Source organism: Podarcis liolepis (genome assembly GCF_965112155.1).
Source record: "Podarcis liolepis genome assembly, chromosome: 12".
In the NCBI taxonomy this organism is placed as follows: domain Eukaryota; kingdom Metazoa; phylum Chordata; class Lepidosauria; order Squamata; family Lacertidae; genus Podarcis; species Podarcis liolepis.
This window is the reverse complement of record NC_139563.1, coordinates 30,942,857-30,959,892: the sequence shown is the minus strand read 5'-3', so window position 1 is coordinate 30,959,892 and position 17,036 is coordinate 30,942,857. Positions and strand designations below refer to the sequence as shown.

The following is a 17,036-nucleotide window of genomic DNA, read 5'->3' as shown; positions in this document are numbered from 1 at the left end:
CTGAAAGTTTCTAATTCCCTTCCCTGCACGCAACATTTTCAATGTATATGTGTTTATCTTGGATTTCCTTGTGTTTTCATTGCATTGTTTTAGCTTCAGATTGTTGTGGCAGCTTACCCAGGCACTCCGTTTTGCCTCCATTCACGCAGCAATCTGCCTGTCGGTTGTAATACATAAATAAATCTATTCATTCTTTCAATAATTATCTGTCATTTAGTGTAAATAAAGCACTCCTCTCTAACCTGGAATGCTGGGTTGCATCCAGACTAATAGTGCTATAGCCTTATTGCCCCTTGATCTCTAGGTAAGCGGTATAGGATTGTAACCTTACTTAGTTTCACATCATTCCCATTGAAACCAGGGGGACCTAAGCCATGGCAAGCTTGTATTGCTGATTTTAAAGGGACCTAAATTTAACTAAGGGGACGCGGGTGGCGCTGTGGGTAAAACCTCAGCGCCTAGGACTTGCCGATCGCATGGTCGGCGGTTCGAATCCCCGCGGCGGGGTGCGCTCCCGTCGTTCGGTCCCAGCGCCTGCCAACCTAGCAGTTCGAAAGCACCCCCGGGTGCAAGTAGATAAATAGGGACCGCTTACCAGCGGGAAGGTAAATGGCGTTCCGTGTGCTGCGCTGGCTCGCCAGATGCAGCTTGTCACGCTGGCCATGTGACCCGGAAGTGTCTGCAGACAGCGCTGGCTCCCGGCCTATAGAGTGAGATGAGCGCACAACCCTAGAGTCTGGCAAGACTGGCCCGTATGGGCAGGGCTACCTTTACCTTTACCTTTAAATTTAACTAATGTAGTCTGTATCTGAACCATTTTAGCTAGTTAAAAAAATAAACCTTTGGATTGCTTCCCTGCTGATAACGAAAGCCAAAATGTTAAGACACTTTGCTTATGACGTTAACTCCGATTGCTTTATCGTGCGTTTCAGTTGCTAGTTTTATCAATTGGCAATTTATTTGATTCAGGTATGGATGGAGAACCACAGAATGGACAGAATGTCGCATTGACCCTTTACTAAGCCAACAGGATAAACGTCGAGGAAATCAAACAGCTCTGTGTGGAGGTGGGATTCAGGTTCGGGAGGTATATTGTGTGCAAGCTAATGAAAATCTCCTCTCCTATTTAAATACCCTTAAGGAAAAAGAAGGTATGTTTGAAACAATAACGAATGAATTAGCATAAATGTTAAACCTTCCAACGTTACTGTTTTCAGTTCTCTTAAAATCACATTTCAGTTATAAGGTATAAATGCTTTCTGAGTTATGGTATTCGTGGAAATGTGGAGCATAATGACTACAAGACTGGGCCACAAATCAGGGAGTCTCTCTGGTTTGATTCTCATCGTTGCTGTTAATGCACTAGATGGCCTTAGGCAACCCATTCTCAGCCTTATGTCCCCTCACCTGCAGCACAGGTGACAGTAACTTACTTTACTGGGTTATTGTCAGGATGAAAACCACATAATGTGCATGAATCAATTGGAAGTGTATACAAATGTGAAGTTTATTATTATTATTATTATTATTATTATTATTATTATTATTATCATCATCATCATCATCATCATCATCATCATCATCATCATCTTTAATTGGCCATCATTTCGCAACTGAATATTAGGAATTGCTAGTTCAGCACCAAATACCCACCTGCTTCAAGTATCCAATGAGCAAAGATGTGTATCTTGTAACTCAGTGCTTCATACACCTGTTACCTGAGACCCTTTAACCAGAGAACTGGGGCTGGCATAGGACACATACAACGTATGTGCTTTATCACTGAATTCTACACACACTACTTATTTGATTGCCCTCTAGTTCCTTCACCATGCATAAAGGATCTTGCCAGCAAAAACAGTTAATTCTGTCATGCAATGCAGCTCCAGGTTGGTGACCCAGACACCGTTTGGGGTCAGTGGTATCTGATGTTTACCGCAGCCATATGCATTGGGGGACCAGGACAATGCTAGCTTTGTGAAATATATGAGAGCAGCCAAGTGATAATTGTCATCAGGAAGAAAACTATTTCTATTTCAAAATCCATTTTGTAGTTCTTCAGTAGCTCAATTTCTCATTTAAATGAAAAGTTTATCTTTACATTCCCTTCTTATATTACCTGAAAAATCTCTTGAGTCCCACAACCCCTCTTCTAATTTATAGTGGGCAATGTTCCGTTTAACAGTGTGTTGCTATGATCTCCCTCTTTTTTGCATGCCTCCCACAACTTAAGGCTGCCCGTGCCAATCTTGTCCTCTCCAGATGTTTTATTTATTGAATGAATTAATTTATATGCCGCCCCTTCATCAGAAACACAGCAAAAACTTTCTAAGACAGTTAAAACATTCTAAAAGCAATTACAGTTAAAAGTATCTGAAAGCAGTTACAGGTCAGGACTTTCTAAAAGCAGTTAGAAACATTCTCCTGTCCAATGATCTTAAGGTTGCCAGGAACAGCGTTCTTCAGCCAAATGCTTGGTAAACAGGAATGTTTTCATATTCCTCCTGAAAATTAATCATGTTACAGACAGGCACACCACACTAGGGGAGGGCCTTCTACAACTGGGGAACCACCACTGAAAAGGCCCTGCCACAGGTCAGCACTAACTGGGTGGCCCCCAGTGGCAGCACCACCACAGCCTCACTTCCAAGATTTCATGTGCTAGTACTAACATCTTGAATTGGGCCTAGTAGGTCACTGGCAGCCAGTACAGAGCTTTCAGGACTGGTGTCACATGGTCCCATCGGGGCTACCCACTTCCCAAGCTAGCAGCTGCATTCTGCAGCCTCTGGACCATCTTCAAGGTAGCTCCACTACCTTGGATTAGAGCCCCAGCCCACATTGATATGCTGGCTGGGACTGATGAGAGTCCTTGTCCAAAACATCTGGAATACATCAGGTTGATGAAGGCAGCCTTAAGGTTACTGTATATTTATGAAATCTAAGAAATGTTCAATGGGCATGGAGATTGCAAAAGAAAAAGGCTCCATATACCACCCTATCATGGAATCAGCATTCTATCATGTTAATCTTTCTCTAACAACTTGTAAAAACAAAGAGACTTTCCCTTCTCTGTATATACCAGCATTGAAATGGGAATTTTACAAGTTCACAAAACTATTGATAACTTGCACTTGTGGAATTGCACAGTAGAACTTAACCAGTGGATTGTATCTTTAAGTAAGTGGCATTCTCTAAATAAGTGAAGCAATTGTATGGTAGAATTTAACAATATAGTTCCCACCCCTTCTTTAATGGTATAAAACAATTCATAAAACCCAAATAAACTTGAATAAAATGCATCCTAGCCCACAGTTTCGAACGACCTGAAACACCCACAATATATTCTGGCATTAGGCTGTACACATTGACTTTTAAAGAAATACAGCCACAGAGGTGTCCTTAGCTTGTTTCAAATAAGAATTATGTTTTAGAGACCCAGAACATGGTCTGTGCACACGGAGGTGTTATTTGAGAAGGCTAGAGAGCCAAGTGCCGATTTTGATCCAGATACTTGGATCAAACCATTCTTGCTCTGCATGTGGTACATATTTCGACCCAATAATAATGATGGAAGTGCATAGTTTTTATAATGCAGACCATCTGAGAGGACAGGGCAATCAACCAGTCAATGAGGAAGAATCAAAATGTTTGTACCATTTAGATGGTGACAGTAAGTCTTGCATAAAGAAAGACGTTAATAAAGCCAGCAACAAATTTCCAAAGGGGATCAGGATTTCAGTAGTCCATAACATCTTTTCTTAGTATAGGCTGACATCAAAGCTATTCTTGTTAGAATGTGTTAGGAGAACTGGAGACTATTGAACTGCTCTGTCTCAGTAACCTTCCCTAGAGGTTCAGCTAGTAAAGAGAGAAAGTTGAGCTTATGTTTATAAAGCTGTAGGAGGCAGGAGGACATCACAGGGGTAAACTGTATTGAGATTTCTATGTATTATTCAAAGGTGATGTGACCGCCCCACACCTGCTCTCTCTCTCACTCACATACAGGCAGGCAGGCCTGCATATACACATAGGGGGAACACCACACACACACACACACACACACACACACACACACACCCTACCTCCCACTTCTCAGCACAGTTTGAACTAGGGAATGGCAAACAAACAAAGGAAACTCAGCCACTATAGCTGTTAGATGCTCCCATACTTGCAGTGTAAGCTGTGTAATTCTAAGCAGCTCGTTCTGTCTTAGGCTGTATTAAAAACCCTCCGTTCTCTTGTATTCATGGCGGTCTTTGTCCCTGCTATTTCAGAAAGTCAGTCACAGAGCACATCGAGGGCTAGTGCTGCACCACTTCTATCAATCACTTTTGAAATAACAGGTATGTAATTGAGGCCTTCAGTCTGACGTTTCACTGAAACACGTCTAAGGACTCGCTCTTCAGTTTGAGAAAAGTGTGTTGGCTGTATAGAGGACACACCGCTCTATTAAAAACAAACAAACCAGTTTCTCTGTTTCTGAAGCTGTGGGCTTTCACATTAAAACGTTGAAGATATTAAAAAGAATGATAAAAGGGCATAACTGATTACACTTCGGCATGCATAGAACAATACGGATAAACTAGAAATTTATTTCTCATATTCCTTTTAATGCATTTAGCGGCTCCTTTACTTCCTGTGCTGTACAAAACATTGTGACTTACATGTTCTATTGCTTATCAACCTTAATTCAGAAAGTAAGGGCTTGCTTTCACCTGCATGTGCAAAGCTGGGGGTGCCTTCCAGATGTTGTTGGACTTTAGTTATCATGGCCAATATAGTCAGTTATAGTGGGATTTGTAACCCAACCACCTCTGTAGGACACCACACTGACTACTCCTGGTCTGGAGAGCCTTTGGTTGTTATCACAAGGACCTTCTTGGCAGTGGCCACACAGTGAAATTTGATCCCTTTGGATTCTAGGCAGGCCTCTTCTAAGTTGGCCACAAAGACCATCTTTTTTCTAAAGGCCGTCAATGTTTTCTATGCCAAGAGTATAGAATGGAGATGATGTTGAAGTCTACTGCAATTCCTTTTTCATGGCTGTATTGTTAATTTCTGTGCTGGGATTAGGTTTTAGTGTTCTAAATGAATATTTTAAATGGTTTTATTTGGCTGTGTATTTATGTTGTGAGCCACTTTGTGGAGCAATAAATTATGCAATTTCATTGCAGCCTCAGTTACTAGAGTAAAGGATTTCCTAGAGTGAAGTAGCTTTGTTGGTAGATAAAAAAAACCTTCCTCCATATATACAATCCTCTTCTGTAAATCTGATACAGTGAAATTGTGCAAGATGATCCTCAATGGTTTGGGCTGGAGATATCACTATAGCATGTACCATTCACAAGACTGGGCTGGAAACAGCATGGACCAGCTTTTCTCCTCTTTTTTTAAAGCTAAAAATGGAGCCTTGGTGTTCAGAGGCAATATACTTGTGATTGAGTTATCTCACAGCTTATGTGCTGTTTATGAGCCCCCGGTGGTTATGGCTGGCTATTATTGGAGAATCCAGCTAGTCAATTCTTATTTCTTAAGTGTCTCTAACTAGTTTGTGTAATGTGCTCCCTGCTATCTCAAGAGTCATAGAAAGTGTCCTAAGGAGATACACTTTGCTTCTATTTCCTGTGCCATTGCATGCATGTACCCGGGGAAGGGATCCTCATAGGCCACTCGATTAATAATTCTGTCTGGATGTAGCATATGGAAAGCACACTGCTGTCATTTCCCCCTCTTGCAGGAAAGAGGAGTTTGAGAAACTACACAGCATATGTATATCTATTCAAACTTCCTTTTCTTTAACAGTGTGGACTTCACACATGCATCCCTTAGGTGGTCTGAAATAGCCTTTTGAAAGTGGTGTCATTTCTTATGGCACAGCTGTGTTTTCGTTGCATGGAATGGAAGAACAGAATGCTTGGAAATTATGCAGTATTTTCAGAGATTTCCAAACATCATGTCTTGGATATGAACTAGCTCTAGTATAGCTTCTAGTACAGCTTCCTGGGCTCTAACCGCCCCCGTCCCCCATTTCAAAAACTAGCTTGAGGAAGACCGAATTAAAGAGATGAGAAAGCACTCTCTGATGGGTAGCAGTGTTGACTTGCAGCAAAGCTTCATTCATGTGTGAAATAAAAACAAAGAACCCCATTGTGCTGTCTTTTTCTTCCCTATAGCATCTAAGCCAGTGGACTACAAACTGTGCACAGGGCCAACACCTAGCACAACGCAATTGTGCCATATTCCGTGCCCCATAGAGTGTGAGGTATCAGCCTGGTCCGCTTGGGGGCCATGTACCTTTGAAAGCTGTGATGACCAACAAGCCAAAAAGGGTATGTGCAATTTTTAAATAAATGGGTATTATTTGCTTTTATTGCATACTGAGCTATGTTAGAATAATGTTTGAGCTCTAGGTGGATTTTGACATAAGCCTCGTATACAGATAGGTGGCCAGTGCCACCAAAATTTGATCAGAGAGAGACTTCCATGTTTGCTGCCAATATTAAATAGGAGTTCAAACAGGCATTACTGCCTGAGTTTCAGAACCTTAAGGCAGTACTGTCCATCTGAATTCTTCTTTTATTGTAGCCATTGTTGATAATAAGGACTTCACTGAAGAAGGGGTATGTGTCGAGGACGTCTCCCAACCAAAGGAATGTATATGTCCGAGATTTAACTCTTTATTGTCAAAGGTAACACAGTCGCTTCTACAGCTCTGGACACTGACCCACACCAATCTAGCGTCTAGGCAGGTCCGTGCCATAAGGAGAAATTGCAACAACTGGGGGCTACTCTCCCTCCAGCAGTTTATGTACATCCCTCCTCTGGGCTGCACACATATAGCTAGAGACTACGCCTGCTTGGAAGCTGCTTCTGCTCTTCCCACTTCAGTTCTCTACTGGTTCTGGGAGACAGTGGTGCAGGGGAGAGTGGGGAAGCACCCGGCCCTTAACTGCACTGGCCTGCCTCTTCCTCCAGCTCTGAAGCTTCCTGTGCCTCTGAAGCTCCCCCTTCCTCCTGGCTGGTACAGGTCCCCACAGACCACTGCCCCACTGCGCCCCCATAAATGGCTCAGGACTGCAATACCTCAAGGACCGCCTCTCCCCATATGAATTGCCCTAGACCCTGTGATCATCATCTGAGGCCCTTCTTCATGTGCCTCCTCCATGAGAGGTCCAGTGGGTGATAACATGATGACAGGCCTTTTTGTGGTGGCTCCCTGTTTGTGGAATGCTCTCCCCAGGCGGCCTCGCCTGGTGCCTTCATTATATATATGAAAACATTTCTCTGTATCCAGGCCTTTGGCTGATTAAACAATTTATTGCTTTTTAAATGTGTTTGTGGGAGCAGGGTGGAGGGTTATTGGTTTGGGTTTTTTATGTACTTTGTGTTTTCATTTTGTATTTTTATGTGGTAAACTGCCCGTGATCTTCGTTGAGAGGGTTGTATACAAATAATGTTAAGAAGCAGCTGCAGTGCTTTGGAGATCAGTTGAGGCAAGTCAGAAAACAGGGTGGACTTGCCAATATTTCAGAGAAGGAAATATTTCTGCAGAGAAAGTCACCTTCACTCACAAACAGAAATCCCCATGGACTTAGTTATGGCATTCTTGACACCATCCATCTGGAATGATTTGTGCTCACGAAATAGCCAAGCATTCAGCTTCCAAAGAAATATTTTGCTCTTCAAAACGTTTATGTGTACATAATAAAACCATTCCTCTCAGCGAATTGCAGGCACATTGCAATGGTTTGCTCCAGGAATTTACAGTAGCATTTTAACTAGAGCGGCTCCTGAGTCATGTCAAAGAGCCAAACTAGCCTTGCAGAACAGTCACACGCATCTTAAACACCTTAGTCAAGTTCACCTACAAAGAAAAGGTGGGAAACTCTACTCATCACACCAGAGGCAAGTAATCTGCCACCCTCAAGATGTTGCCAGACCACAGCTCCCATCATCCCTGACCATTGGGCCATTCTGCCTGGGGCTGATGGGAGTTGGAGCCCAACAGCATCCAAAGGGCTACAGGTTCTGCACTCCTCCTTTCTACCAAAAAAGTTAATGAAGAGTGGAACAAAATCAGCCTGCCTCCTGTCTTACCTCCCCATCCCATCTAGCTTTTAAGTGTCCCGCGGCCCCAAGGCTGAGATACTGGAAGCGAACTGTGATGGGGATTGCTGGAAACCATAGAGTGGAGAGAAGGAAGCAGTCTTCCTTCTTCCCAGTGCTCTCCTTTTTCTCTAAAGAGTAGACCCTACCTATTTTATATGAGAATGGGACAAGCATCTGTTTAACATGCTGGCCCCAATTGTACTACCTTCATGCTGTTGTCCCTTCCTCTGACCTACCAGTTTTGCAATTTATGATTCTTAGTCTGCACCTGCAGCCCACATTATTGTTGCATCCTCTCCTCTCCTCTCCTCTCCTCTCCTCTCCTCTCCTCTCCTCTCCTCTCCTCTCCTCTCCTGTTGTTTCCAGGGAGATCTACCCCCACCAACCTGTCTGCTGAAATCAGATTTGCACAGGTTGCAGGGGCTGGAGTATGCAAGAAAGAAGCTCTAGGTTAGTCACCTCTGTTAGGGATGGGGAAGATGCAGGAGCCATAATGAGGACCCCTGAAAACCTGACGTAGATCTTATTAGCATGGCCCATTCCAAAATTTATCACAGTAATGGAGGCCAAATCCAGAAATATTTTAATCTCCTGACTAGTCAACAGTGAAAAGTCCCTTTCCAAGCATAACTGCTCACACACCCACATGCAATCTTACCCTTCCCCGCCTTCACATTTCAGCTTCATTTTGAACACAGCCATTGTACTGTAACTTTAAAATCTATTTTTTCTGCCACCTTGAGGCAAATAGTTGAAGAGAGACATAATTCATTTTACTTTTACTTAGTCTCTGTCTTTGCCTTTCTCTGTTTTGGTGGGCTCCTCTTGCCTTTGGATTTGGAAGCAAACTGACCTCTGCAGTTTACTTAAACCTTTTCAGGAACCTTCTGCAGGAATTACAAACTTCCCCCCTTTTTATTTGCTTGTTCCTATTTGCTACTTAATCAGTACAAACTCTCCCCTTCCCTCTTTCTCATCTTATGTTTTTCAGGCTGCAGTCCTTTATCACCTACCCGGGAGTAAGCTCTATTAGACTCAGTAGGGCTTACTTTTGAGTAGACATATATGGGATTGTAATGTACGTCATTCTCTTTTATTGATAAATATGTTTATTTGTCAGCTTTTTAAAAACCCCTCAAACACTTATAATTGTGATCCTTCTCTTTCTCTTACCTATATTTCCTGTTTCTGTTTCTCCTACACTTTTGTTCCATTCTGTTTCTTTTCCTTCAGATTCAGTTATTCTTTTTTTAATGGCCCACATTTGCCTCAGAGCTGCCTCACAGAAAGCTAAATATATTTCAAGAACTAAGAGCTGAAGCTTGGCTACACCTTGAACTGAGCGCTGAAGATCAAGGTTTTATGCCATGCCTGCTCTTCAGTCAGAATTGCACTTTTCTGGATTTTTGGGTCATCAGAGACTTACTTGAGCAGCTTTTCTCCTCAGAGGTAGAAGATTAAAGTTTAGAAAACAAAGGCGATCTGAATATATTTGTTTTATGGTTGATGCTGTCAAATACTAAATCACATTTCCGATGCCAGTATGTAAAAACATGGCAAAAAAGCATGAGGTGGGAAAAGGCTTTCCCCCCACCCATACATTTTTAAAAATCAAACCTCCTATGACTGCTTTCATGAGACAGGGAGGGCAAAGGTGGAGCACACAGGTGACCAGCCTCACACATGGATTTTGTTCACATCCTCAAGTATATGAAAAGTATCTATATAAACAGAACAGGCAAATGTCAAGGGGTAACTCCAACATTATGCAACTTACCCAGCGGCTGCACTTGAAATGTGTTTTTCAGATCTAACACACACACACACACACACACACACACACACACACAGAAACACACACACACACACACACACACACACACACACACACGAACACACAATGCAGAAGTCAGCAGTTCATTGGTAAGAGTTCCAAGACTTTCAAGGTTTGGATATTTCGTTATTTCAGAGATGTTAATTACATAAAGTCTTGTATTGAACAAACATGTCACAGCTGTCTTTAGGAAGCACTTGGCAAAAACCATACGGTTTAAAACGTGAATGGGAAACGATGATTATACCTTGTGCATTGGAATCGCTGTGATAATTGCTCCTTATTTCTCATACTCAAGGTTTTAAACTAAGGAAACGTCGCATTACAAATGAACCTACAGGAGGCACTGGCAACTGTCCTCATCTGCTTGAAGCCATCCCATGTGAAGAACCTTCTTGCTTTGATTGGAGGATAGTACGACTGGAAGACTGCATTCCAGACAATGAGAAGGAGTGTGGGCCTGGTACTCAGGTGCCACAGGTGGTCTGCATCAACAGTGATGGTAGGCTGATCTGCCCGTTTTCTGGGGTTTCTCATTCATTTATTCTAGGGAGTTGGTGTTTCATAGGGGGAAAAAGAAGGGAGGGGGAAGGAAAACCCCAGTCCTCTTGAGTTCCTATGATGGGCACTAGGATCCTGCGTGTACAGCAATGGATTTTTTTTTTTTTTTTTTTTTTTGGCTCTAGAAGCCAACTGTTCTCCTTCCAAATTGCAAGTGCTGGGCCATCATTGTGGCACCGTCCAGAAGTTGTTCTACAACAAAATCTAGAGGTCACCATGTTAGCTGTCCTTGGAATAGACAAATGCTGTGTTTTGAACTGTCTGCTGTTTTTTTTAAAAAAGCTCAGATAGTATTGAATGGAAGAAGAGGAAATTGTTTGAAGAAAATGGGAGATAAAAACAACCAGCTGCACCTGTGGAATTTTGCATTGTGGTTGTAGTGTTCTGATTAAACAGTGGCTATAGATTCGAAGCAAAATTTACTATACATGTTCCAGCAATGGATGTAGATCTTGTACTATCAGAAAGTAAAGACTGGGCTTGGATTAGTTCAAATCACAAACAGTTGGTGGGTTGCCAACATTCCTTTACATGTGCCAAATTTATGCTGATGGAACGGCAGTGTGAATGAGGGGTGGATGTGTGCAATTGTTGACAGGATGGTAGGGAGTTATCAGAAATGTGATGTGAACTCCCACGCTCATTCACTATCTGAGTTGCCATTTTTATCATGCATTTTGACAGGCTAATTTTCACTAGTGTGAAGTGTCAATGTTTTCAGTATTTCTTTAGAAGATGGAGGTGGAAATAGAATCGGTAAAAAAGGAAACGATAAGAATTTGCTTGGTAGATTGACTCAAATTTTCATTTCTTTTTTTTTTTTTTAGTTGAATAGAATTCAACTGGAAATTAATGTTTCCCTCTCTGTCCAAACGCATATTAATACTAATCTGTGAGCTATTGTTCCTTTGGCAGGTTAATAATATCTTAAGAAACAAAGTGTAAGGGCATGAGTACATATTTTAAAAAAAATCTACATGGGGCTGCCACTGAAATTGATGGTACTGGGTTGCACTACCCTCCTTCCTTTCATCATAGGAATAGGCTTGGGGTGGCTGTAACATGAGGTTCAGCCCTTGGAAGTTGGTTTGACAGGTCATGTTGTGGAACAATTCCATGGGCAAAGGAAATGCTATTGTATCATGGTTTGAAAGGGAAATAATTACATCATATTGATTTTTCACAATAATTGCTATATATGGCAACATGCATGTATAACATAATAATTGCTATATGGCAATATGCATGAATGTCTTCTATTAAAAAGTTAATTTGAAGGAATAGAAAAAGGGGATGGGTGGAGAGATGCATATATACTCAGGACTTTTTTTCCAGCCAGAAAACAATTCAACAACTTAGTGTTGTCCGCCAAAAGAAAGTGGGAGTTCCTGCAACTCTTTTTCTAGAAAAAGAGCACTGTATATACTTAGATTTGCACAGTTATTTTCGCATATGCATCAACCAGGTGTAGTTTTGTTAGTAATACTACAGTGTGCTCCAAACTGTCAATAAAACATTTTAAAAAAATGACAGTGCAAGTTGTGCGGCAGAGCCAGAGTCTTGTAAATGCTTCAGACAGATTGAAGCGAGAGGTCACCTGGTATGCGTTTAGCCGTTACACCAAATGTTATTTTGTAATTAAATTGGGCAGGGGGAATTGGAGTTGATTACTTGTGCACACAGAGCTGTATCTAGTCTTGCACTGTGACTCCAGATTTTGCTTTATAATTGAGTTGGGGCTCAACTGGGAAAACTAAGAATTAGAGTGTAAGCTTTATTTTCATGTAGCTAGCTGAGCGCATCATATGTCCTTTGCCTAACAACCCTTATTCTCCAAGGTGAGTTTTATTTGTATGCTGTATTTCCACAGTTCAAACCATGCTCAAGGCAGCTTGCAAAATGGAAATAAAAATGCATAACCACAACATAATGAAAGTAGTCATAAACAATAAATAGCATATTTAAAAATACAAAAACAAACCGAACAATTTTCACACAAATCACAAGATCTAAAATAAAGGTACAAACCCCCACTCCCACCAGCAGTAACTGCCCACTCCAACAACAGCTCCCAAACATCCCAGCCCAAGAGTCTGTTCAGCAGCCTCAGCTATTGTAGCTGGAGTCAGTCAGGGCCCCTCCCTCCCAGGTCAGGTGGAGAAAGGCATGCAAGGCGACTAGTTGGGGCTCTCCAGGGTCTCTGGCAGAGGCAAGGCTTTCCCATGCCTTTCTACCTAATCCTTTTAACTTTTGGATCTTTAACTTTTGCCCCTTCCCCATATGGCCATGCACATCAGAGTGTGGCATACCTTTGCACCTGCAATAACATCAAATACGGTGAGAAAACACTTCCACAGTGTGGGACGACACATAATAAACATGCAGTTTGCTATACAGCGTATACTCTTTGGGCAGTGTTCAACAATGTTGAAGCGCAAGGACTTTGGGCTGTGCAATGGAAGTCACCATCTTCTCTCCCCTACACATCGCCTAGATCTTTTCTGGGGGCTCCCCCAACCCTCTGGAGCAGATAAGGCAGGGGGATCAGGGAGGTAAGCAGGGAGAGGAGAAGGAGGGGAAGTTTTGTTGTGCAAAGTGAAAGCCTTGCACTAGTCATGCAGTGGTGTCCAAACTATTTTCAAAGAGGGCCAGGATTGAACTGCCACAAGGGCTGGATTAAACCAACTGGCAGGCTGGATTAGCCTCCCCCCCCCAAAAAAATGGACTTTGTACATGCCTGGGGAAGTACTTTTGTTAGACACCATTTGGTTTTCTGGCAGTGCCAGGCTTGTTGTAGTACATCATTTATAGGGAAATTTCTACACAAATACTAGTGAAGTGTAGGCAATAAGTCTGCACTCTGATGAACATCCACATTGGACAGGGATGGAGATATCTTCCTAATTGTTCAGCCACATTACTACACGACGAGGTGATGGCTATAGCTGTCAAATGCTGTGTGTCTCAAACAACACTCACAGGCATGCCAACCCTTTAAGTCATAGCTTGTCTTGAGATTTCTCGGGGTTGCTTAATGGCAAAGCTCAAATCAAATTACACAGTCCCGAGCTTTCATTATAAAAGAGGACATTGTTAGCCCTTGAGATTTCCAAGGGAAGGATGATGCAGCTGACAAGGAGGCTATTAGGGCATTGCCTTTCCTCATGAAAGTGAGTTAACTGCCTTTCTCCTTCTCATCCTGCTGCATACAGTGTCTTCAGTATCATCTTTAGGAAATCCTGCATTTCTGAGCATGGTTCAATGCAAAAAAACAAACAAACCCAGGCATTTGAGAAGTTTGGTGAAGCTGGAGCTGAGAGAATGGAAAAGACATTGCAGAACCACCTGACACGATTGCTTATTCTGCTGTGTTGGTGTGTCATGGTTGGCACCTCCTTCCTGCTTCTCTGACAAACTGTAGGATGACCAAAAAAGGACTTCAGCATTAGGGTCTCCCCATAGTTCTGATAGCTAACCAGATAGGGCAACAGCATTCAGGACTGTAGGCTCATCGTTCTCTCCCAGCCAGCTTCTGACATGAAGTATTTTTAGGAAAAGTTTGAGGCAGGGCAGTAGCCGAATGTTAGAGCACATGCTCTGTATGCAGAAGGTCCCAGGTTCAATCCCTGGTGCCTCCAGGTAGGATGAGTAATGTCTCCCCTCTGAAACACTAGAGAGCGACTGCTAGTCCGTGTGCACAGGACTGAGCTAGAAGGACCAAGGGGCTCAGCGGTATGAGAGACAGCTTCCTGCATTCCTACGTTATGCTTGCTTTATCTGGTAATTTTAGGAGTGCCTTGACTGTATAGATGGAAATCCTTGCATACCTGAGAACGTGCTTTCTGCAGGGTGCAGTGCCTTGCAAGTGAAGCAGTCTTTAGTTAAAGGGAATGTTCTTAGTGAAAATGGCGCTATTCATTGACAAAGTACAGCTAGGAAGTCTCCTCTTTGAAACCCTGGAGAATCCACTGTCTGCGCTGCTTTGAACAATGGCCTCTGTATAAGTCATGCTCCTGTATAGCAATGGCAGAGATTAGGGAGTTGCGCCTCTAAGCCCTTGCACGGTTTATAACTTCCCTTCTCTAACAACCATCTCTAGTGGTTTCAGATGACAGCCAGTGCGAAGGCTGGGGCTACGTGCAAATTGTCTGCTTGGACGTTCATTAAATACTTCGCATAATTGTCCCGTGCAGCGCTGCACAGCACCTAGCAGCTGTGAAAGAGAAGAGGGAGGCAGGTACAACAAGATGCATGTTTTAAGTTCTCAGTTTGTGTGAAGGAAAGGATCCTGGCTTAAGACTTCTTCATCTCAGTTAGCTCCTCTTTAGCTCTCCCTTCCCACAGCTAGTTACACATGCAACTTAACTCCGATTTAAACAGCCAGAGTTTAAAACCTAAACCTGAAACAACACATTATCAAAGACTCATAAGTACTTGAAGTGTCCGTGCATTTCTTAGCCTCCTTTCCCGCCCCAGGGTTCTTTACTACACACTGTAAGAAGCCAGTGTGTTTTACATCTCGGGGGAATGGGGTGCTGCTGTACGGTAACTTCATTGCTTTACTATCAACTAAGCCCATAAAGCAGATCAGTATCTCCTTTTTCCTGCTCTCTGCATCATTTAATGTGTTTGAAATATAATTAGCTGGGATATTATGTTTAAACCTGAGGTCTCTTATTTTACAATTAGGCTCAAATAGCAGTGTCTGTGGGGGTGTTGTGTATAATTAGGGATGAGCATGTCTATTCAATTTGTTGTAAAGAGAGGAGCCATTACAGCCATTCAGACAATACCGGGATAATAGATTTATCCTCCAGCGTTTCTGCCAGAGGCTTGTGATTGTCATTGCCTTTCCACAGTGCATGGCAGTAATCAGAATTTTAATTCAAGCTGGAGGGGGAGACCTGACAGTTAGTACCCTAAGTTGTCATTGTCTAGAATATAATATACTCCTGTGCATTTTATTATTGTTGCTATTATAAAAAAAAAGTAGAACTTCTCTCCTCTTTGCTGACAAGGAAGTGCTGGGGATTTCTTTTTCAACTTGGCTGCTCAGCCTTTAAATTTAGAGCAGCTGCAGTTAAAAAGAAGAAGAAAAAGCAATTCCCCCCGCTGCAAAATTAGATCAACGCCGATCATAATTCCTATCGCATGGATTAGTTGGCGAAAGGTCTCAGGTGATGGGTAAAGACTTTTCCATGCTGCAGATTAACCTTTGTGAACGGCAAAGGTACAACAAATGTAAAATGTGCATACAGAGATTAAGCAGCATTATTGTAGGAGTTCCTTTTTGACCTGAAATGTTTTAGGTATTTCATTTTGAGATGGCTTAGTGGCAGTGCAAGGGGCCATCTTGACTGCTGTGATAAGTGTAGTGCCTCTGTATCTACTCTGCTCAGAAACAGTACAGAAACTGCAACCTCTCCCCACCTGCCATAAGCATTTCTCTGACTGGAATAATGCAGTGAAAGATTCTGTACTAACATTGCTGAGGAAGACATAAATGTAGTAATCTAGGAAAATAATAATTGCTTAATTCCCCACCTCACAAGATGCGGATACCAGGACCATCATATAGTACAACAGTGGCAGTTTATATTGCTGCAGGGTTCATAGCACAACTTCTCCCACCACATCATCATCATCATCATCATCATCATCATCATCATTATTAAATATAGATGGCACCAAAATCCATAATGACCTGGTTCAGTATGCACATTTTTCCAGCTCACATTGTTTGACAGTATTATAAAATTGAGCTCCATACTCCCTAGAAGTTATTCTCTGAGTCGGACTAGCTTTATGCAGATGTTGAACTATGTGAAATCAGTGTATATAGGTGAGAGACAGAAATTCCCTCCCCCAGGCTTTGCACATTCCATGAACATCCTTCACAGATCCCCTAAACACACAAACTGTAGGCACATATGCTGAGCTGCCTGCTCAAGAAGACTTGCTTTTATCAATTCATGTGTACTGGTTGTATCTTTCGCAGCAGGGATGGGCAACTTGTGGCCCTCCAGATGTTGTTAGATTCCAACTCATATCAGCCCCAGCCATCATGGCGAAGGTTGAGTGGGACTCCAGTATCTGGAGGGCCACAGGTTCCCCACCCTTTATGTGGCACCTTTGCAGACGTTACAGTGAATGAGGACCTTCTTATCCATCTTCTGTACCTTCAACCTCCACTTCATGCAGCCAGCTAGAGGGAATAGGGGAAGGAAAGTAGCTCAGTGGTAGGAACACATGACTGTATGTAGAAGGCCACAGGTTCAATCTCTAGGTAGGATGGGAAAGATTCCTGGAAAGCTATTGTGAAATGAGTGTAGACAATATTGCTCTAGAATGGACTTCATGTTTCTTGCTGCTGAGATCCTGCTCCCCTTCCCCCATTTGTGTTCTCTATATGGCTTTAAACCTCTACCTCTACCTAGGGTTTCATGTTAAATGAGATTTTGCACATGTGTTCAGCAGACCAGGTGTCCACAGCTAATTGCTTTAGAGGCAAGTACACAGAAAGTTTTGA

At 42.5% G+C, this 17,036-nt stretch overlaps 1 protein-coding gene across 14 annotated transcripts in view; it reads left to right on the top strand.

Moving 5' to 3' along the window:
- The window catches only part of THSD7A (thrombospondin type 1 domain containing 7A), a 269,706-nt gene that overhangs the window by 151,065 nt on the left and 101,605 nt on the right, over window positions 1–17,036 (top strand). For 8 of the 14 annotated variants that reach the window (XM_083467769.1, XM_083467767.1, XM_083467762.1 and 5 more), the window contains 4 exons: window positions 970–1,151; window positions 4,278–4,346; window positions 6,177–6,332; window positions 10,245–10,448. In XM_083467769.1, the coding sequence (XP_083323895.1) occupies window positions 970–1,151; window positions 4,278–4,346; window positions 6,177–6,332; window positions 10,245–10,448 (611 nt within the window). The remainder of the gene's footprint in view (window positions 1–969; window positions 1,152–4,277; window positions 4,347–6,176; window positions 6,333–10,244; window positions 10,449–17,036) is intronic. The other 6 variants (XM_083467766.1, XM_083467764.1, XM_083467771.1 and 3 more) reach the window with 1 other exon arrangement.